This window comes from Chelon labrosus (genome assembly GCF_963514085.1).
Source record: "Chelon labrosus genome assembly, chromosome: 11".
NCBI classification, from domain to species: Eukaryota; Metazoa; Chordata; class Actinopteri; order Mugiliformes; family Mugilidae; genus Chelon; species Chelon labrosus.
In genome coordinates this window covers 20187277-20211357 of record NC_140344.1, presented here as the reverse complement: position 1 = coordinate 20211357, position 24081 = coordinate 20187277, and the positions used below count along the sequence as shown (strand labels likewise).

Sequence of the window (24081 nt, the reverse complement as noted above, 5' to 3'; positions counted from 1 at the left end):
GGTGATACATGTCTAAGTAACATCCACACAAATGCCAGGTCCAAAAGTTTCCCAGCAGAACATTGTATTGTCACAAGATGGTCAATGTTATGTACGTCTCCTGTCAGTGGTCATAATGTTATGCCTGATCGGTGTATGCAGCAGATTAATGCACTGCTGCGTAAGCCTCCTCTCTACACACATACAAGCTTCTCCAGTGATACATACGTCTCCAAATAACACTGCCTATTACTCACTCTAGCAATAACTAACACAAGAGAACAAACAGGGTAGCCACTGGCATTCAATTAAGGCCTTAATGAACCCTGCCCTCAACAGATTAATTTCTCAGCAAGAAAATCTGTGCATTAGCTATTGCCACGACTACAGCCTCTCCAGTTGTGCCCAGCATCTCTGAAGAAACCTCAAAACTCATCTCTTGACTGTGGGGACTAAAATATAGTGAGTGACAAATGAACCACTTGGATTTTTCAATTTGGGGGCTATAAGCAGCAAAAGCAATTTCTTTAAATGCTTAAATGAGGCTTGCACTTTAGGCTGTGTTCACATAAATACGAACTTTTAGATTTTACAGGGCAGAAGTGCCCACACTTACATGTGAACACTTATTTGGTATGAAATGTGAAACCAAGGGGATGATGTAAAAAGAGAAGGAACAGTGAACCCATCTGCTGGCCAAGACTATAGGCAGGGGACAAATATATATACACACACATCTCCTTCGGCCAACAGGTCAGGATGTATTTGCATCTAACTACCTGTATTATACTGACACAGCTCATATGAAATTAAAACGCCTGAATAACACTGCAGAGGCAGACTATCCTTTCATTTAGAACAAAGGTGTGGATGGTGGCAGCTCTTTTTCCATAGCCTTTTTGCTGTTTTCAGCAGGTTGCAACCATTGGGAAGATAATCCTTTACGTGCAAAGCCCTGGGATCAAGCCTCCATGGCTGTGAGCATTCATGCTGCTAAAGTATCTTCAAGCAAGGCACCAAGTCCTTCCCGCTGAGGCCTAATCACAAGCAAATCAAGACAGGTTGCAGTGCCACCACTAACTTATGTTATAATAAGTTGCATGATCAGCAACAAAAGCGCTTTGTGCTGGCAGGAAAACAGCTTGTAATTGTATATAGATAAGAGTAATAGCGCCCGTTTTTACAAGGCTGATCTTAGTAATGATTTTGGCAGCAGACCTCTGCTGTGTTCAAAAGTTTATATTAATTAAGCATTGATCCTGTTTGCTTCTGTTCTTTCACAGTGCTCTCCACACACCCTGTGATGTGATACTGTAATTGAGAGTGTCTGATTCACTCAAATACATACTTTAAGGTCCCCAACAAGCTAAAACTGGTCTGTAAACTCAGTAATTTAGAGCTATTTCAGTGTCAGAATCAAGAGCCCCCAGTATAATAGACGAGACAAACTCATAAACGTAAAATGAAAGTGAATTTTAAAAAGCCTACCCTGAACATACTTTGCGAGTGGGACAAAACCTCTTAATTTCTTCCAAAAAGAAACACCATGTATTTAGTGGGCCAAATCTGAGCAAGGCTAACACCTTTAGCTATATTAGATTTTTGAAGTTAGACATTAGGCTGTCGCTTACACAAAGCAAAGAGTATGAAGACACGAAGGAGAAATTTATAAGTAACTAGAATTCACAAGCTTAAATAACTTGTAACCTGCATATATGCATCTGAATATATGTACATAAACAGTCTAAGAAGCCTATTAAAAAAAGGAGGAAAGGTTCTTCTCACCATCACTCTGTGGGCTGGTGCAGGTGCAGCAACAAGTGCCTCTGCTGCAACTGCAGGACCTGCCAGCGCCTCGGCCTGCTCCAGCATACATAGCTGGTGTGTGATGCTGGCCATCTCTTCCTGCAGTTTTTCGGTTTGGGCGGTGATCTCTGCAATTTTCTCAACAGCCGATGCTGTGAGGAAGGCTTCTTTGAGGTCCACAAGGTGAAGGGTCCTCTTCTCCTCCAGAATCACCAGCTGGCGGAGCTCATCAAACTGAGTGTTCACGTAGGCCTCTAGTTCCTCTGTGGACATCTGAGACGTGCAGATCAGACGCAGGTGACAGAGAGGGAAAGAGCGAGATTGAATGAATGAACTGGGCAAATTTTAGAGAAGAAATCTACCAATTACCAAGACAGAAAGAAATACAGAACTGAGCTAAATTAGAGGAGGTATGAAACCTGGGGATGAACAAACACAACAGAGGAGTAATGGCAGTAAAATTGCAATGGTGCACATACTGTATAAGGGCCACGCAGCAACTTCCTATACTTTGTGCACAGTATTTCAAAGAGCTCACACATATCTGTCATGCGGTAACTAATTGATAGCATGGATACCCTGGAGGCAAGCTCCATACATCCCATCTGCAGATAGAGACCTCAGAGGCTCCTTCTACCATGGCAAGCCATCTGTTTGGGTTTCAAGGAAGCAGAACTGCTCGCTGATACACCTTTTTAATTCTTTTCCCCATTGAGATTCTCTTCAGCTGTGACTCACTGGGTTAAAACACCTCAATAAACACACTCCTCCCTGCAGTGCTTCTACACTTCCCATGCAGATGCTGTCATGGGGTAACACAGCCCAAAGTCCCTTGTCATGATCCCTGCTCAAAAATGTTATAATTGCTTCAATCTATGAACATCAGCTGCCCTGTCTCCCTCCATCCCTTGAGCAAAACTTCAATCTCTTCCTTTCCATCTATTTTATCTTGTTTCCCCCATCGGCCTCCCACTCTCCAGTGAAGCAAAGAATCATCCGTCTTTACAAAGGTTGGCAGAGCTACGTCCCCCTAGGGGCCCAAAGTTTTATTGTGTATTTGCCATTTCTGCACAAGCAATCAGATTCTCCAAATTGCCCAAACTAGGCGCATGAAGTACCACTTTTAATTTAGTTTCTTTGTATGAGCAAAGCATGCACATGTTTCATTGTGAATAAGACAGAGGGAGTCAGTTAACATTTAATTGGAAAGAGAAGAGTTGGTTTCTCTGTTCGTTTCACCAAAATCAAAGAATTTATGTGATGAACAATAAACTACATTGGGGTTGGACAAGCAACGTGTTACACCCCTTGTGAAGACATGAAATATATCGGTGAATGTGGGAGAGGAAGAGGCCGCATTTTCCCTGATCTAACTTTTTATACCTCTGGATTTAAGTCATTCAAATATAATGAATCTTCCTAAATCGGGATATAGGCTGATTAAATCTTCCAGAAGCCTAATAATCAGAAAAATGAGCAGTGAGTACTTTAAAAATACAACAAGATGTGACAAAGCCTTTACCAGCTCATCTGGTGATGTGACCAGAAGTGAATGTTTAAGATGACGTTACTGACAGCCTTCTGAGTTTACTGTGATGGAGATCATGGAATAATAATTGAACTTTATAATAAGTCAAACAAAAAAAAATCTAAACCATCCTTTCAAATATAGTTTTGAACCTTTGAGATCTAATTAGCAATTACGCTTTTAAGAGTTAGCCTGCTGTCAAATATTTTAATGACATCTATGAATTCATGAACAGCTAGCAGTAGCAGTAATTACTTCATTAGCTAATTCCATTCCATAACATTCACTTAGCATTATGAACTCCAATCAAAACGTCAATGACAAAGCTATCAATGACTTAAAGCTAAACTATTGAAGCATGACTTAACAATTGAGGTAAGAAAATTAGGTCTTTTAAATTAAAAGCTGCGAGTTCAGGACCATTACCATTGGGTATTGAAAAACACTAAGGACAGTAAATTAGCAATTGCTGATCAGCCAATTACGACCTAATATTATGCATGTCTCCCTTGTGCCTCCAAAACAGTAGGCCTTCTGAGGTTATCCTGTGGTGTCTGGCAACAGAATGTTGTTAGTGGGGGCCTTTGGGTCCTTTGGGTTGAGGGCATGGGCCTCTGTGGACCAGGCTTGTTCCAGTGCATCCCACACATACTTGATCAGTTTGGGATCTAGTGAATTTGGAAGCCAAGTCAACACCTTGTGCTGTTTTTCATGTTTTTTTTTTTTGTTTAGTTGTTCCTAAACCATTTTTGTGTGTGTGCATCCTACTGAGGATGGCTGCAGCCATCAAGGAGTGTCATTGCTATGGGGTGGGGATGCCTGGCCTGCTCCATGTGGGTGGTACATGTCTAAGTAACATCAACATGAATGCCAGGTCCAAACGTTTCCCAGCAGAACACTGCATTGTCACAAGATGGTCAGTTATTTGCTTCTCCAGTCAGTGTTTTTTTTGTTGTGGCTGACCGGTGTTGTAGGCTAACTCTAGATATATTGCGCATCATGTTCAACAACAGATCAGGCATCATTAATGTGTTGGGTTTCATTTCAAATTACATGACAGTATAACAAATGCATTCTGTTCTTTTGTGGTCACACAAAGTTTCAGAGAATGGACGGTTAATAAATCAGGAGGCATAAAGGACAATCCTGCCCAAAAGCAAAGCTAAGACATGAATAGGGCAGACAGAATTGTGACAGAAATCTTTGCGCCTTTAGTGTCATATCTGTCATCAGAGTGACACATTCCATCTCCACATCTACCAATCTCCAGGAACTTTGCAAAGCCCTCTGCCCTCTAAACGGGCCCCCGTGGCCTACGTGGCAGATGGAGGCCGTGATCACGGATCAGCGTTCTTTGTGTTTGTGGAGCAGGAGCCCTCTGCCATTAGACTCTTCACTCAGTGACAGAGTTTCGCAAGGAAGGAGCATTCAAGCGTGCTAATCTTCATTTGCATTGCAGCAGGCTGAGGCCACAAAATGAGGCCTCGGGAGAGACAGCAGCTAACTACTAACAAGGGCAGAGTGGAGGTAAGGACGAAGGATGAGCGGAGAGATTATGGGCGGGAAAGGTTTTTTTTTTGTACAGTTTTTACTAAAATGCTTTGTAGTAATGTTGTCGCACGTTTCTCATCTGAGAAATTGTTTCTACGGAAACAGCAAGCTGGCAACTGTGAGCTGAAAATAGAGAACTTCCTAGCCATTCCACTAACACTTCACAAAAACCAACAGAAGTGACTTCATACTGTGATTTGTGACTGGCTACAAAAAAAAAGGATGTGTTTCTCATTAGTGCTGATGAAAGAACTTCAGAAAAAAAGAACCAAAGCCCTTGAGAGTGAAAACAGACCAGATTGAATTGGCGAGACAACAGAACAAAACTGTTCAGTGACATCAACGTAGCCTCATCTTTTTAATCTAGACCTTTTCAACCATGCAAACACCATCATAACAAATTCATTTCTGAAGACCAATTTCTAGTCAACTCTGAAAGTGTGAAAGGAATACTAGAATTTTACTTGAGTCCAAATCACTGCCGACCCCGCTGCTTATTCAGAGGTCTGTTTTGTGTGATGCTCTTTTAAAAAGGCCTAAAAAGCATTAATAGGACATTAGGAGTAAATGGATTTGAACTGCCCTTGCCCTTGGCAATAGTGGCCCTGTTCCAAATGAACACCACTCTCTCTTTCTCTCACGCTCTCTCTTGTCTCTCGCAGAGATTAGATTTTCCAATTTAACCTGTGACACGACACAGTAATACACAGAAAGTTCATTTGGACAAACAACAGCTTTACAATAGCCACATCAAGCAATATAAAAGCAGAAGTAAAAAAAAAAAAAAGAAGGAAAAATGAGACAGAAGTTCTTTGGTTTTATTATAACGTTTTAAAAAACGTTTTCAGGAGCGAGTCTCAATATACAGCACCTTTTTGTATTAGTTTGAGTAAAGCAACGCCAGCCGAGACACTTTCTGGGGAATGATACCGAGTAATTCAATTAAAATGCCGAGATAGAAAGGGAGTGACAGCATTAAGGAGGAGTGGGAGAGGGGAGGATAGAAAGAGGACGAGGAGAAAGAGAAGGATAAAGTGGGGTAGGAGCAGAAAAACCAGGATGAATCAACCTAACCGCGGCAGCCAAGTCTTTTCATGCCTCTCCTGTCCGTTCCTCAGCCTCAGCTGCCTAAGACAGCTTAAATGTGTCTGCTGCTCTTGTAGATTTTCTGAAGCGGGGAAAATGGATGGAGCCACTGCACACGTGTCTGTGACCGGGCTGATCCTGCCGCTTCCAGATATCGCGCTGCTTTCTTTCCGGAGCTGCAGAGAGCGGCTCCAAGGACAGGGCGGCGGAAATATGTAAAAAGAGTAAATAATACATGAGGTAAATTTGCTGACTACCTGCTGTCCTGGGCTGAAGCCACAACATGCTTCACATATCATTCCCTGCTTTCTGGTGACAGGCAATGCTATCTGACTCGCTGACTGAGAGACAGTCATCTAGAACCCCTTGTGTTACGTTACGCCTCTGGTCCTCCATTAATATGTATGCAGGTTTCTTGCATTTATTCCATTCCCTTGTGGAGAATGACAATATGAGCTTTAAGAGATTCAAATCCCCATGCCTTTGGCAAAGTACGCAATTAAAGAGGCTAGGTTTAATAAGCAAACACTTGCTGGGGGTTAAATCTTTTCATTCACCTTTCACCTCCTCTCATCACTCTTCTTCTCTGGAGTCTTTTATGGTGTCAGTAGCATGCAGTTTAACCTCATCCAGCTCCTCTATCTCTACTTGCCTGTTTTGCACACATAGACACACACACACACAACTTTTTTTTTCCACCGGGAGGAGAAACTTTGATGGTTTGCTGTCATGCATAATAAGAAACGCTGACATTTGAGAGTGCAGTGAGGACATGCCGACAAATGCACATAATGGTCTCTACCACAGTGCCCCATGAGTGAGCAGGTAAGTGGTTTTCACCAAGCATACTGCACCTCTACGGTGGAACTGCTCAAGACTAAATGTCCAGGAAGTCCTTGGGGCAGCATTGATATTTCAGTATGATAATAGACATGAACTCGGGTGGGGTGCCGGCTGCCAGAAAAAGCGTTATCTCTCACAAGCCAGTCAAATTAACCTTCTACATTATGCCACTGTGCTCGGGTCACAACTCTGCTGGTATTCAGTAATGCTCCCGTGTGCCACTGCTCTCTGATGGGTTCTGACATAGTTATAAAAGCGGAGCAGAAGGCAGAACAGGGGCTGCAGGGGTGGTTTGAAAGAGCAGGTGCGGCCGCTTTCAATGGTAAACAGCTGGGACCACTGCCGTGCATTATGGATTTTCACTGTTACATCTCTCACTGCACAGCCCGCAACTCCATGTGGTCAGGTTTTATTTTCAGTGGCAGAACATGCCCTTGCGTTGGCATCAGTAATAGAAACACAGCGACTGTTTTCAAGGTTGACTTGTCATGAAAATTCAGTTTGGGGAGAATTTGTTTTGGTTGACATCAAGAGAAAGGTGACTGTGTGTGTGTGTGTGTGTGAAATGCACCGGGTTTTTCAGAGGGCAACCTGGAGAACGTTTGACAAATTGCTAATGTACGGTTCTTATTATGACAGGATGACTGAGACGATATGAGTAGAAACAAATAAATAGATTTGCCACTTACCCATTCTGAAATAACTACCCTGCAATATGCTTTAGCTTGAAGCTACTTTAAAATTGCATTAGACGGACGTCAGACCTTCGTGGTACAGGTACTAAGAGGTGTGTGAGCGTGCACTGATGAGTGGATTTAACTAACGAACAGAAAAAGTGAAATATCTATACACAGCAATATCTGCCATAGCCACCCTCTAAGCCCTAAAACTGAACAAGGGCTTTTTGTCAGCTTGGAAGTTCAACAAGAGGTCTGAAACAGCTAGAGGGCACTCAGTATCCAGCAATCCTCTTTATTTCACACATGAAAATGCCTAAATCGTAGTCGCTTTGAAAATGAATACAACCTCTGACTTACCACAGAAGCGCTGAGTCCAAAAAAAAATCGACTTAAGACTAGAATTGTCATGACTCAGTAATCACACTGGGTTTCAAGTAGAATTATATCAGCAGAAACTCAAACACAATTGGCAGGATCTGTGATCTCTGAATGGGGCCTTAAGATAAATATATGGGTTGACATAATTGGCTATCATATTTGCCCTTACGACATAATCTCCTTCTAATCCCTCTTTATCTCACTGTAGACTGCTGTGTCTCTGCCACTGCCATGTGTATGCAGCTGCACTCATTACAGCTGTAACCAGAGAATTAGAAATGGATTTATTTTTAGATTTTCACCTCGTTGTGGCTTTTCGGACATAAACCATTACATCAAAAAATAAATTTATTTACTTATTTATTTTTTAAAATACAGCCATAGCAACCATTAAAATCCTCCATATAAGGCCTTCATCCCAAAAGATGAGATAACTGAAATACACACTCGACTGCCAATTCATTAGGCACACCAGTGAAAACAAATGCTTTCAAATATAACAGTCCTTCACTAAATCTAATTATGTGAAGGCTCTCATATTGAGCACTTGTTTGATGAGCTGTTCTTTCCACTGTGTTTTCAATTTGCAGACTGCAGGTTTGTAGTACTATTAAATTATACTATGTCGTACCAACATGTTTCTATTACCTAGGCAACTCTACTTTTGTCAGTGGGCTAGGCTAAATAACAGAAACATTTTTGTGTTTAAATCAGTATAGTACAACAGCTCCATAAACTGCGTCATTCAAAATGATCATACAGCTGAGTCACCACCTCTCTTACGCTGTTTGAACGTAAACTGAACAGGGGGGGATTTAGTGCATGACTGTTGCGTAATACGTTTTCGCTTGTGTACCCAATGTTTTGGCAAGTGAGGGTACATTTGGATTTATAATATAAAAGTGGTCCATCAGTGGCTTGAAATTGTGACTGAAATTGTCTGCCCTAATAACGCTACGTCCATGAGTTCGACAATATATTCCTCACATGGTGACAACTCAAGGTGGTGAGAAAACCATCAAGTCTGACATTCATTCATTTGTTTTAAGCCATAAAGGGTACGTTATGTGTGTCTAATGTCAGAGCAGTTTGATCAATTGGAAAAATTTGCAAGAAATATAAAATCGTCCGGAAAATATATATACATAATGAATGTAGTTAAAAAATATTAAAGTAGTAAATTTCGTCCAAGCACAACCTTCCTGAATTTGTGCCACTTGCAAACGTTACAGCTAAGGAGTATTTCTGCTATACTTGTTATGTCTATAATGTAAAGTGAATGTGACATCTGGGGACTTCACATAGAAATCACTTTGAAAGAACATAATGAGCAAATGCAATGGCACAGTCACATAATGAAAAGCAGAGTAATAGGCACATGGTACGCCATCGTTCCTTGCAAGGATGTCACATCCACATTTTATAGCTGCAGACCAATTTTCATTTCATCTGATAATGGCTGCTGGGAGCTTGTTATGAAATGACAGCGAGCGAGTTCACATCTCTCGGGAAAGGTTTTCCAAAAGTGGTCCTCGCTGCATTACTCGACTCGGGGTTCTGTACACAGGGGTTTGCACTCACCTCAGGGTTGGTCCACTTAGTCTTGATCTTCTCGCCCATCTGCTTTGTACAGCTCAGCAGGTCGTAACCTTGCCTGCTCTGCAGGTAGAGCAAACAAACAAGGTGTAAACACAACAGAGTAGGCCATGACATAAATCATCTATAGAGATATTCTTTCTACCCTAACCAGTTGGCATTTGTTACTATTAAGCAACCAGTTAGTTACACAAGCACCAAACTGTTTCTACTTAATTTATAACCCCATATAAAATCCAGGCTGGACATACTGACAAAAACACACACCGATCAGGCATAACATTGTGACCAACTTCCTAATATTGTGTAGGTCTTCCTTGTTCCTCCAAACAAGGGACTCATCAGAGAATGGACATGGGCCTTCTGAGGGTGTCCTGTCCTGTCTGGCAACAGAATGTAGTTGGTGGGGGCCTTTGGGTCCCATGGGTTGAGGGGAGGGGTTTCTGTCGATCAGGCTTGCTCCAGTGCATCCCACAGATACTTGATCAGTTTGGGATCTAGTGAATTTGGAGGCCAGGTCAACACCTTGTGCTGTTTTTCATGTTTTTTTTAGTTGTTTTTAAACCGTTTTTGTGTGTGTGTCTGTGTCAGGCTGCATCCTGCTGGAGATGGCTGCTGGCAGCTGCCATCAAGGAGTGTCATTGCTATGGGGTGACTATGGGGTGCTACATGTCTAAGTAACATCCACATGAATGCCAGGTCAAAAAGTTTCCCAGCAGAACACTGGATTATCACAAGATGGTCAGTGTTATTGACTTCAAAGTGGTCATAATATTTTGCCTGATCGGTGAATAAGATTTAAGATTTTTCAATCACTGGATGCAACTTTATACACAAAATCTAACATGCAGCATTTTCAGTAATGTACAAGGGAGACTATATCACTACCCTGGCAGATGAAGGGGGGTTCACATTCATACACTAACACAGGAAGTAGGATAAAAGCTAGGCTAGGTTTAGAGTAAATAATGTGGCCTTGGGCTGTATGTGTGACCTTCTTTGTCTCTTGTCAATCCATATGTGTCTGTGATGTAAGTGTAAGCTAGTGAAGTGCCCTGCTCTACTTTTGTTTTTCAATGTACAGCCACAGGGCAGAGGACAACATTTCTGTTCTTCATGCAGATAGGGCCATAAATGTTGGGACATTGACCCATTTTATTATTATTTTAGCTGTTTATCAAAACATATCCAAGTTACTGTTTCATAATGAATATGGGCTCTCAGCTTTAATTTGAGGGTATTCACGTCTTAAATTGTTATAATTCTTAAATCTTTTCTCCAATTTAGATGTGAATACCCTGGAACAGCAGCTAATGCACGAATTAAGATCGGCTGATAGGACAAATGTATTGATTATTGTTGATTGGCTGAGTGCATCGCTGCTTGGCAGTGATTTATGTCATTTCATTTCGCTAATTTAATGGTGTGCCTCCTTTAAAATTCAACTGGTGAAATAATTAAGCTTTAAAGGTGGAATTCAATGCATGTGTAGTCAAAGGTTTAAGTGGAAGTTTTTTCAGGCAGAAGTTCCGGCTGCCTTTACAGCTTCGATCAAAGGTCTTCATTCTCAATCTCACGTTAAGAGCAGGCCTAAGGCCACAGATGTGAGAGCACAAGGTGAAAGCAAATTTATTCAAAGGGAATAAATATTTGGTTCGAAAAAATAACTAACCGCAAGGCTATGGGCGACTGCAAATGGGGCTAAGAATATTAATGCTGTGGCTAAAATACAATTAGGCACGCTGCGTGCATACCTCTCCACGAATTAATCAGCAATCACTGGTTGTGGGACCGATGGCAAAATTTAGCATATTTGCCAACCCTAGCGCCCATATTGTATGACGCTTTTCAAATGAGTCAGATGGCAAATGCAGACATTTTCTGATTCAGTTTATTTCGGGTTTCTGATCACCCCTGCTATAACAACACAGCGTGCTTAACATCTAACTCACAACTGAGTCATAATCATCACAAACACTATGCATAACTGAACCCATAATATTGATGGAGCTATTCTCCAAATTGAGAACATTAACAAAGCTTATTGGACCAAATCCAATTCTGCACCGAACAACTGGTAACTCAGTGGACCTACTGAATATACTTTAAAGAGAGAAAAAAATAGCCATCAGGGAAAATTGAGAAAGGGAGAAGCCATAATTGGCACAAGGCCAAACGGACATTGAGGTACATTTATAATCTTTCATTTCCATTTCACGGTTTTAACAGAAATTATTTATGTGGCTATATAATTGAATTCTTTTATTAATGAAGTCATGCGGGTGATCGGGAGACATTGTTATGTTTAAAATATTACACAGAGCGCTTACAGAACCCCTTTGAATTGACTTAAAGATTACAGGGCCTACGGCTATTGGCATACTACTTAATACTGAATTAGAAATGCAAACTAGATGGTGACGTTCTGAAGACATTGTGGTACAGAGCTGCAGATGTTGTGGAGAATGCGATAGCTATTTCATACAGAAACTCATCATGGCCTCAGTGTGAAACTCACCTTCTGCCACATGTAGGCCTCGTACAGTGTGATGATCTCGTGTCCCCTGTGCTCGCCCTGCACAGCACACACCACACAGATGATCTTTTCATCAGGTTTACAGTAGAGGGAGCCTTCCTGACCGTGCTCCTTGCAACGAAGTCTCTCAACTGTCACAGTTTCCCTCTTGTTCCCACCCTCTCCAGCGGCCTCTGCCCCTGCTTCTGCACCCTCAGCTCCTTCGCCGAGTTCCGCCTGCTGTGGCGGACAATTCTGGGCTCCCTCTTTTCCCTCAGCATCACCACTTTCACCGCCATTAGCTATAGCAACTCCAAGCGGTGCCAACCCCTGATCTACACCCATTCCATCTACCACCTCGGCTCCGGACACATCCTCGCCTCCAGCTGTAAGGTCTCTGTTTGCGCCAAGACCATTGGCCTGTGTCTCTTCATGGCTATAAGGCATTAGTGCGTGATGTGTGCTGCTGGCATGCTTGTCCGCATGGAGCGGGCAGAAGGCAAAGCCGCAGGTGTGGCACACTTTTGTCGCTGGCTGGGCCTCATCGGGCTCGCATGCATCACATGAACCGTCCATCTGAGGCAGCTCTTCTTGCATCAGCCCCATGGCTCCTTCCTCGGGTTCCCAATTGTGGTCCATGGCGGCGGACATAAATTCTGGGGATCACAGATAGGTCTTACAGATGACACACAGAGAGGAGAGGGCAGGGTATATATATAACTGTGACCTTCTGTGAAGGGAAAGTCCAGGATTCTCTGGACTAATCCCCTCTGATATAATATTCCCACCACCACAGTCGATGAGAGGTGCCAAAGTCCACATTTAAAAAAAAAAAAAAAAACACCCAGTGCCATGATGTTAGACAACCCACACATTTAAAAAAAAAAGCACCAGTCTGTAGGTGCAGTAAACAGGAAGACGCCACCTAAAGTCACTGAACTCGCCGTTGTGTGCAAGCGCACTCCCTTTGTTTACCGGCTCACAAAACAGAAACTGCTGAGTGCATTGGCCTGTACGCTTCTCTCACCTCCCTGTTTATGTCGCCTGGCCCTGACCTTTTCATATTTTGTTTGAAATAGTCACTCTCCTTTAAGCCCACTCTGTGGGACCGAAGCTGAAAGAAGATGAAAGAGTGAAGAGAAAACACACTGCATGTACGGTACACAGACACGCTTTCTTTTTTTTCTTTGGTCTCCCACTTTCTCTTTCTCCTCGAACCTTTCTCTCTTGAACTGTTTGTGTACTCCCCCACTGCTGACACAACCAACCCACAGAAAAAGAGCTGTAATGCAGGGAAAACTCTCCCTCCTTCCCTTACCCACCACCCCCTTCTCTCTGTCTCTCTCTTTATGTGCTATTTCTCTGTCTGTGACTCACACATTCACACAAGGATCTTACCCCCTCACCCTGCAGGCCAGTTTGCAGCTGCCTGTAGTGTGTACTTACATACTCTCCTGTGTCTTCCTCTCCCCCTCTGTGTTCCTGTCTGGGCTCTGTTTTGAGATAATGTGGAGTCAGTGAAAATAATTAGCTTCGACGGCTAACTTCCTTAGCACACCGCTGTGCCTTGAATCCAACTGCCGATCGCACACACGCTCACTTTACAGCAAAAGCAGTCGGCTACAGCTCCAGTCCGGCAGCGTTTTACTTCCTTATTTTTATCAGCTGCTCTGTCTAGTTTTTTTTTCTACTTCCTGCTTCTCGTCTCCCGTGTGTTTGAGAGTTTGAGAGCGGCAGAGACACACAGAGGCTGGAGAGAGAAAACTCGTTTGACAAGCAGCACAGAGTGAAACTGCAGCCCGAGGCAGGTATTTAAAAAAATAAATAAAAAAGAGGTTCTCACCGTGGAAAATTTAAATAATTCAGTAACAGTGTGTCATTATCGCATTATCTCATTATATGACTATTGTTTCAGGGTTTTAGCTAACACAATTTAGCGAAACTTTGTTTAACGTGCGCTGTTGCTATTGCTGCTAGCTTATTTGCTCAAAATAAACAAAAGTTTCCTCAGTATAGTTTGTCTGCCCTGCAAGTATAGGCTACACCCTCACCGGAAGATGCCCCTGGTCCGTGCATTTATTTTAACTTTATCATAATTTGACTTCCCTGTGTTAACCATTATGCCATGTTAGGGACAAAGGACTTTTATATTTATTTATTTATGATAATTTAGCAGTGGTTCTGCTTTTTGTTGTGATATTTGGCTACTTTTAACTCATTTGAATATTTATATAAAAACAAATCCTATATTACACTATTTTTACACTGTGTAACCTAAATTAGTCCCATTTAGGGACAAAAGTGTCCTCTTCCATATCACCATAAAACAGTATATGTTTTTTTTCTTTTTTTCTTTTTACATACATCTGTTAATAAGCTTGAGTCCTAATCACAAATACCAAATATTTAATTAATTTCAGAATTTTAACCCTTTATATGCCAGTGCTTGTGATGGTGTGATATTATTTTTCTTATGAAAGCACACAAAAATTTTAATATTTTCAGTAATCTGAGTACAAAGTGGGTTTTTCTTGGGGAGATTATACAGTCTTCGAAATTTCTATAAAAAAAAGTTAGGTTGTTACCATTAAAGCACAAAAGTGTCCTCTTCAAAAACGCCATAAAAATAGTATAAGTTAATTTATTTTATTTTTTTTTTTTTTTTACTTTTGTTTTGACATAAATATTGCAATCTGTTTTGCATTCAGAATATTGATCTTCTTTCAAGTTTTGTGTGTGTTTCTAAGAAGAATCTATCAGGTCATCACAATCATATAAAGGTTTAAAATTCTCAAAGTAATCAAATATTGGGTGTTTCAGATTACGACTGAAGTTGATTAAAACGGGGTATGGGGGTTAATATTCTCCTTAAAAAAAAAAAACAAAAAACAGTTAAAAGGTTAGCTTTTTCAATTCTTTTTCTTAAAATTAATCCAAAATAAATTGGCATTATGAAAAAAGTTCAGACTGACAGTAGGAAATGTATTAATTAAAAGTAAATAAACTTCAGCTCAATAAAATGCAGCATTTGTCATATACTATAATTTCACGAGGCATAATATTGTATTAATGCCTTCAATGACTCATATGGATATGAAGCATGTAGATATATATTATTATTTTATTTTTATTACTAGTTAGCTGAGATTCATGAAACCTTTGTGCAACCAGATTTGCCCAGACAAGGTTAAAGCTAAGCTTATATGTTAATTTTCCATCCAGTTTCACATGATTGTAGTTGCCCAGTTCTGTCAGCTTGCTTGGCCTTTTGTGTTGTCAGCCACTGTGTGCAATCATGATTTATCCAAATCATGTATACTTATGTTCCTTTTCTGGCATTAATGTGACTTTTAACTGAAACAGGTGGTGGAATATAAGTCAGCCAAACATACTGTATATAAAACGCAAATTAAAATAAGGATGGCCAGTATAAACTGGAGATACTTTGCGTTATGGTGGGCAGTTAGTTTTTGAGACTTGCTTCAAACATGGCTTGAGACTCAAATGTTTGGTGTCAAATTAACTTGTGTTTATCTGTGATTTAAGTGAGTGTGTATCGTTTTTATACTAGTCGATTTTGCTAATGATGCTTATGCACGAGTACTTTTGCTGTTTTTATACGGTAGTATTGTTATTATTGGTAATCGTAAAAGAAAGTGGCTCCTACAAGGACTTAATGGTGTGGAGAAAATCAGAAGAAAATCTTCAGAAACTTCTTACATCACAAAATTCTATCCTGTTCATTTATTATTGTTGCTATTTATTATACAGGAAGAGGTTTAGCTGGAAGAGTAAACAAACTGTGAATTCCAACACTAGCGCTAATGGGGAGTTTCTAATTATGATGTCTGCTTTCCCCTTCTGTTCATGTCTTTGCCCTCAATAAAGCAGCACTGAGAGACAATGGAGCAGGATTAGAGGTCTGGAGAGAGGCACAGAGAGATGAGGAAAAACAAGCTGTTCTCTGTAGAGGGATCTAAGAAGGCTATTGAGCTGGTCTTCACATAGGCTGTATTTGGCAAATAACTGTTGAATGTTAGTTGGATTTGAATGGCACGCCATAAATAACCATAAGCCGCGTTCCAAAAGAGCCTCCGGCATCATCTCGATACGGATGATGTTGCCGTTTTTTGCCAAAGTTCTGTGCTGTTTTCGAAGAGGATTGCTCTTGTGGAAAGACTGGCACCTAAAAAAAATAGATTTAACATAATACTATAAACAGAAAGGATGACTCAGTGAACATATATTTAACTGGAAAATATAAAATTTGCGTTGCCACGAGACTGGCTTAAGCCAAGCTGATGTAATGATGGAAACTGAAACAGTGTTCCCAGAGGGTGTTTAATCATAACAGATGTATGATTCTGGTTAAAGTTGTAGCTGACTTGTCATCAAGATTATGCATAGCTTTGCCCCGCACATCACAGGAAGAACATACCACGGCCTGTATTGGCTTTTACCGCTAATACACACAACATGGTCAGTTTGAACTCAAAAGGCCCTCTGATTTATTATAAAAATCCCTCACTCTCCCTCATTTTGCTGCACAGTAAAAGACGGCATCATCTTGCATTCAGCCTGCAACCGAAAACAATTAAAAGGCTCATTGATTTGCAATTCAGTTGAAAAAGCACTCGATAAATACAATATGTGGCTGCTGGGACGTTGATCGTCTTATTTTCTTAACGCGGGAACTGTAGTGAAACAAAATGTGACACCAAATAAGCGCTAAATTTGTTTGCCTAAATTGTGTTCACCTAAATTGTGTTTCTGCAGCTCGGAAAAAGCCTGCGCATGGATGCTGGCAACGCAAAGAACATCAAGCTCTCAGAAATGCCAGCCAAGAGTGAACGGAGGGAGGTTTGGCAGACAAACAGAGCAGACGGAAAACACTTACCTAATGCCTCGGTTTTAACATTGTTTTATTGGCACAAGGTCAGCCGACGGTCTCAAGATGAAAAGTCTTTCAGTGCACTGCTGGAAGTGAGGTAACATCTCTCCTTTCCTCTCTCTTCCTCGCTCTCTCACTGTTTTCCTCTTTCATCTATTGATATGTCATTCTGTCTCTCCTCATTTTCCCTCTGGATCGTTCTCTGGATGCTCTTGACTTTTAGACTACCCTCAACCTGTCATAGCTGGGAAACATAAACCAGATTAAGTATGCTATTTTGTGATTTTGTTTGTACATTCCTGAAAGCTGTCTCACGAAGCAGGTTAACTTAACACAAGGAAACCTTGTCTTGAACATGGGCTGAATTTAAGAGAGATGTATTGGGTTTTTCCTCAGGCGCATTTTCCCAAGTAAATTAGTTATGCTGCTTTATGAGATAGGCCCTTGTGCTGCACTTGCTCAGTGATGTTTTTTTTTTTGCTTGTGTTTGTAGGGCATGTCAGGACAACGACAGCTGTCTAAACTGATCGGAAGCAGCGGGAAGTGAGATACAGGTAGGGAGAAGAAGAACAAGGCATAATTTGTGCAAAGAGAGCACACATGAACAATTGAGATAAGAGAGCCGCATTTTCTAAAAGCGTTGTCATCCAAGACATTGTACAATCAAGATCATTCAGTGTTCATGAATACAGATAGATCCACAAAGAATTGTGCTTCAGTCTGAAAAGGAAAAACTATAATTGATTTCATTTTCGTGTGGTTTTATTGTTAAGAATATATTCTGTGAGTTTTCGACGAATGACCAATAACTAACAATAAATCAAAAACAATACCACAGCATCAGTCTTCAGGGTGACAGGTTAATGTAAGTAAACTGGATTTATATTGTTTTTACTAAAACTAAAATGGCAAAGAATAAAAGATAAAAGAGAAGCGGTAAATAAAATCACTGCACATTTTATTGTGGTTGTTATCATGCCACGGCTCCAGCAGCGGCCAGAGGAATTATGTTCTCACGTTGTCTTTACAACGCAATATCTAGAGTTTGACCTTTCTATTGAAAAGGTCACCTTTGCCGTGACATCATAATATCCTGCGAAAACACTTATTAAATCGCTCCGAAGCCGTCACCGCATATATTATATAGGTCTGGACGCATATGGATGGAAAACTGCGGTTTGGTTTGGCGGAGGCATACAAAAACAAGGCAGCAATTTTAGTTTCACGGATATTTGATCCAACTCCTTATTTTATGAACGCTACCTCTGAGATATTGCCTCTTTAAGTGATTGAAGATCTTTTCTACTATGCTGAACGCCCACTCCATACCGAGTTCATGCCCGGATTTACACTAATGGCATCATTATGATTACGTAAATACAATTGTGTTGCTATAATTGCTACATTTTCTAATGCCAATCAAAATGCACTTGCAATTATACACATATAATTAGCTTAAACTAATTCAGTCTGATACGTTACTAGTGCAATAAATCCTGCATGTATGTATGTTCAGTCTTTGCTGATGCTGTTTTAGAAAGGTGTTTATTAAACTTTATGATTCATTTTGGTGCTTATATTGACGTGAGTGCCAACTCACAATCTTGGGAGAGAGGGTATGTTGCAGTGGGTGCAACCTAGAACTGAACCCACTCAGAGAGGTGATTTACTGAAGCTTCTTCTTTTCCTTGTTCTTCTTCTTCTGCTGTTACAGTCCCTCATAAGGAAGAAAAGGGTAGCCTTTGTGTTCATTTGCCATTATGAGCAATATAGCCCTTCACAAATGATCGTAAAGTGTAAGTCACAATGTTTCTTTCACCCTCTGTAAGGCTGCTGTGAATTGCAAAATGTCTTTGTGGCTTTTCCCACTACTCTCTCAAAAGGCAGCACTGAAGGCTGCAGCCTTCCATCAATAAGTCATTTATTCAATAATCCCTTGAGAGTACTGCCTCATGTCTGCTTTCATAAGCCAATGTTCTACCTTCAACTAGATTGTTGGATACAAATGGTCAGAATAAGAGTGATTCAGTGAGGTTTTTTTTTTGGGGGGGGGCGGGGGCATGGATAATAAAGAACAATGTGCTTTTTTAAATTTAATTCATAATTTTGCTGATGTTAACGTAGGCCATCTTTCCTATTATTCTTTCATTTCCTTTTTATGTGGCTTATCTCTTGGTATACCTGTACATTTATCTCATGTGTACAAGCCCAATGTACAGTATCTCTTGTGGACCAAACACACAAAGCAGATGAACTGATAAAGCGCCGTATTTACCTTGATGTATATTCCCTCACCTTACCCCCCGTTTGATCTAAACTCTGGTCTTATCAGCCCCTTACATACATTCTGTGACCACGGTGTCTTACACCACTAGCCGTACAGAGCAGTGATGTACAACCTGCAGTTCTCTACTGGTGCAGTTTCGCTCAGGGGGTAACAGCAATAACGTTCAGAATCAAACCTTCAGCTCAACCAATATGACTCTGAATTCTCCCGGCACCGTTCAGAGTGTGGAAGCAATTAAGCTTAGCCTTGTATACCTGAAGCAATTTGAAATGTATCATACATCAGTAGTGATTTCCTTCATTTTGTTACACGTGGGAGAAATTTTCCGGCAATAAAGATGGATTAGTTTTTTTTATTATTATTATTTGTTTTAAATGTGTAGCTTAGCAACAGCGGGGAGCTGCTGAGAGCCAGGCAACAAGACGCACCTGCACCAGAATATTTTTCTCATTCTCTTTTTCTTAGAATGAATTGCTAACAAAGTTTTGTGAACAGTGGCTTTGCAAGTTTTTGGCAAAACCTGTTCTAGCCAGCAATGCCAGCATAACAGCATATTTTGCTCTGAACCTTTAGGTGCCGTTTGTGTGCGCGACATAAATGCAACCGCAACAGCGTGGCCTCGAAATGCTTTGTGACAAGATCGCATTCAGCACCTCATACTTCACATTTATTTGATGAGATTCCTGAAAACTTTCTTAGAAATATTCGTTAATTCATTCATTTTCTGTTACTGCTTGTCCTCTGGAGGGAAGGCTGGAGCGGGAGGGCTGGAGTCTATCCCAACTGTCATTGGGTGAGAGGTCGCCAGTCTATCGCAGGGCTAACACAGAGAGACGGACAACCATTCACACTCACACCTACGGATAATTTAGAATCACCAATTAACATGCATGTCTTTGGACGGTGGGAGGAAGCCAGAATTCCCCTAAGAGAACCCACATAGACACAGGGAGAACATGCAAGCTAAACACAGAAAGGCCCCAGTTGGCCAATTGATTGGAACCCACAACCTTCTTGCTGTCATGCATCAGCACTAACCACCACGTCACTGTGCTGCCCTTTCTTAGAAATTGTAAAGCCAATTATGATGCTTGTTGTTGAGCTATGTGCCTTTGTATTTTATTTTTTCCAGTCTTCTGTGCTGCTATTTGTTTGCGATTAGTAATTTCCTTGGTCATCTACTCTACAACAAAGTGAATTGTGGAAATGTGCATATGATAAAAGACACTGGAATTGGACCCCTCTGTGTTCAGGTCCTCAGCTGGAAAGGTATGTTGGCAGAAGATTCGAGGAGAAATATAATCTGCAAGAATCAAAAGACTGTATAGTCTGCAGTTGTTATCCTAGGAGGTGACTCATCCTTGAGTTTACTGTTGGATTTATGCCCGAAAAAGTGAGATTTTGGTAATGGAATATTTGAACAGAGCTGTGTGTAATAAGAAAGGTGTCACAAGCGGCAATATAGAACAGTACAGCAGAAATATTTGGTAGGTACAAATAAACTGCCACAGTCAGGTGATGTCTCTATCTGAGGTGATTCGAGTTTCTGGGGGAAAATTCTGTTTCTGTGCATAATGATGTATTATTTGGCCTTCACCGCCAGCTGCTACAAAAAAAACAAAAAAAAAAAAAACAGCACAAAGCACAGGTGCTCAGTGTACTGTTAAGTTGGTGGAAGCAGGCACACCATTGCACTGTTGTAATGCTTTTACTGTACTGTGCATAAAGAGAATACAAAACCAAAATGTAACATGGCAGAGGCATAGAGGAAACGTGTTTCACCACAAGAATTAATAATGAATGTTAGAATTAAGTGTTGTCACATGGAATGTTTTAATTTCTCTCTGGTTGATAGAGGATCTTTTGTTTAGTCAAGTAGCCCTGCCCTAATCTGGTTACGATACAGACTCAAACACTCTTGTCTGTCCTCTCAGACCGACAGTGAGTCCAAGCACAACGGAAGCTTTGTCTTAGGTTATATCTTGGCTTTAGAACATGCTCACTTTCTTGCTACGTCTGCGCTTCATCAATGGCAAACAAGCAAGTACTTGCCAGTGAGTCACATTCTGCAGTGTAGAGAGCGCACCACTTGTATTTTTAGATCACTGGCATTCAAAACTTTGAAACTGAAGAAGAGGTTGTGTAAATAAAAGCATGGCTGCAGAGTCAAATTAACACGCGGTATAGCTTGCATGGAAGAATATGCAAACGGGCGATTGTACAGTGCTGAGATTGATGGTATTTTGCAGTCATGCATGCTTGCCCACAGCTGGATTTCTGTCTCCCATGACATCAGAGCCAAAGACACAGAGCAGATCACGGGCGCTATGCAACAATGACTTCCAGTGTTTTCCCCTGTAGTCCCTCTCAGCAGGCCCCGAAACGTGGGCGCCGGGTCACAATGCTCCTCTGTACCCCCTGACGTATGGCATCCTGGCACCGACGTTAGCCTGGAAGGTTCTCAGGATGAATACTCGTGCCAAAAGGCTTCAAACCTTCCAAATCCCAGGATGGCGTCCTCTGCGGCTCATCCTTGATTTTCTGGGACTCGGCTTACAAAATGCTGAAAGAGAGACAGCTCTGAGGTGAGTGTGTTGAGCGAGATAGGCAGAGCATGTGAGAAAAAGAAGGACACCTTTGAATAGTTAGAAATTGGCCCTCTTCAAGCAAGCAACAAATCTTCTATTTGCCTTTCAAATCAATCGGGCAGTCACAGTTTTGCTGATGAATTCTGCTGATGATAATTTGAGGGTTTCCATTCATTTCTTGCTTGGAAAGGAAATAGGAAACACATTCCCAAAGGAACCTGACAGCCTGTCTGTAAAGCAAAGCCTTTGACATCACAGACCTCTCATTATCTTTTCATCTTTTCACGCTGATGCTGACATTCTGAGTCATTTAATTTGTGGCCTCTAATGAGGGTCTAGCATTGATCTCAGAAGTTTAGTAACACTGCACCTGCCAGTCAAAAAGTGGCGACGTGAACCTTATTCTTTCCCCTGACAGAGAGGAAAGTGGGGGGGAGGGGGAGGAAGAGGAGGCGAGAGTGCGTTTGGCTCAATCACGCTCAGGTAATTACAGTTTTAAAGAGAGAGAGAGAGAGATTCATGCATATTTGCGCAAACACCTATGCTCGGGGCCAAAGCGGAGCCTTTTGTGTGTGTGAGCGTTGGCGACTGACAGAATGGTGAGAAAGAAGTAGAAAGAGAGATGGGGAAGTGGAATAGTGAGGAAAAAGGGAAGGCTACTTTAGAGGAGAGAGTAGTTTGAGCGAACGGGCGGGGTGATGTGAAGGGGTGAGAAAAGAAATGACTGAAAGGACGGAGATTGAATTTCGTCTTCACAGGCGAGAACACTGTCTGCGAGCAAACAAAGGGATGAAAAGATGACCTGCCGCGGTTCCTCTGACTGACTGTTGGACAGTCCCCCATCTTCCTGATGGCAGCTCCTCCCTTTAACTCATTTTCCCGCTGCATGCCTCCTGCTGCCACTGTCCAGTATCAACCCTTAAAACAATTACTGGTCTGCCAGAGGGTTGACACTGCGGCGACTTCGGCAAACAAACGCGGGAGCGACTACCTGTCACAGAGCGCGGGGGACATTTGAGGAGGAGGATGTAGAAATTTCGGTTTTGAAAATGGAAATCTAAAGACAGTTAAGCTGCTTATTAATTTGGCTGACTCTGCGAATGTGTACGCATGCTTGCTTGTGGGGTCTCTTTGTCCCCTGCCTTTGAGGGAATACAGCACTAGTCACAGCAAAAGCAGATTATGAGATTAAATGGTGTGCTTCTGGGAAATAAAAAAAAAAATATATCTGCTATATGAATGAATACGGCAAGTACAATAGGAGCACAAGGGAATCATTCTTAATGGATTTTTTGTGCAGCGTCTGTGTGTATGGGAGGGAGTGTGGGAGTAAAGCATGAATGAGTTGGAAATTTATTCCTGTATAATATTCGACTGTATGTTGCATCGTGTGACAAAAAAAAGGGGACAGGAGGGTGGCTTTCACGTTGTAATGGCTTTACTGAGGGCACGGAAATGAGTTGCTAAATCAGTAGGATTGATAATCGGCTCTGGGTAGGAAGGAACCTGCAGAGAATCACAATGACTCTGCTTTTATCTCCGCGTTTACAGAGTTGCCCATCCTGTTTGAGATTGCCTCGCAAGTACACCGCATATTCCCGTGGGATTAAATAGTTTTTTTTATTATGTAACATGTGTAGTATCGTAGTAGAGAAATCTTAAAACCATGGTAAATGTGAAATCGAGCTTTGATGTTACCCACTGCGGGGTTGCTGCTTTTTATTCTGCTTCTTCCATTTCTGTCTCTCTTTCCCCCACCTCTCCCGTTCCCCTCTGTGTGCTTAGAAATGGCACCTTATAGCCTAAATTGAAAGTGGGGCTACTACTCAACGCTCAACAAATGGCAGCAGATGTGCAGCAATATGTGAGAGGGAAGGGGGGGGTGTCGGCAAAAGGAAAACGAGACAGAGGGAGGGCGAGGCTGAAGGAAAGGAACAAAGAGAGAAAAAAGAGGAAGATGACAAAAGTAAAGAGGGAGGAAGGGGAAGGGAATCAACAGAGCGGAGTACAGGGGAGGGAGAAAGATGAGGGGAGGGAAGAGAAATGGAGAGGGGTTTACAGGCTCTCAAACACTTTGCACTCCCAGCACAGCAGATGCCACATTCTGTCTGGCACGGTGATCTGTGGGCCTGCTCTATTTATACCCTCGCTGTGTCACTTCAGGGCCAGCGCCGCACTCGCAACGCATAGCGTCAGGCTTTTGCGGCTCCCCCGCCTGACTGAAATGAAGCAGGTTAGAAGCTCCCTGCATGAGGTATGGATGGAAAACAATGAGACGGCATACTGTGAGAAAAATGGGAGAGAGAGCAAAAAGAACAGATGTTTTGGTTGAAATTTGTGTTTCAGAGTTACT

At 41.7% G+C, this 24081-nt stretch overlaps 1 protein-coding gene and 1 long non-coding RNA gene across 2 annotated transcripts in view; one reads left to right on the top strand and one right to left on the bottom strand.

The window, feature by feature from the left end:
- The window catches only part of trim44 (tripartite motif containing 44), a 45288-nt gene extending 31647 nt beyond the window's left edge, over window positions 1–13641 (bottom strand). The window contains exons 1-4 of the mRNA XM_084555607.1: window positions 13409–13641; window positions 11966–12618; window positions 9433–9510; window positions 1765–2058 (exon numbers count right to left, since the gene is read on the bottom strand). Of these exons, the coding sequence (XP_084411733.1) occupies window positions 1765–2058; window positions 9433–9510; window positions 11966–12613 (1020 nt within the window). The 5' untranslated portion in view covers window positions 12614–12618; window positions 13409–13641. The remainder of the gene's footprint in view (window positions 1–1764; window positions 2059–9432; window positions 9511–11965; window positions 12619–13408) is intronic.
- A 2531-nt stretch (window positions 13642–16172) lies between these two features.
- LOC311495122 lies at window positions 16173–18513 on the top strand. Its single transcript, XR_014699307.1, has 3 exons — window positions 16173–16950; window positions 17077–17120; window positions 17347–18513. It is a non-coding gene; the product is annotated as an uncharacterized lncRNA (long non-coding RNA).
- Window positions 18514–24081: the final 5568 nt, after the last annotated feature.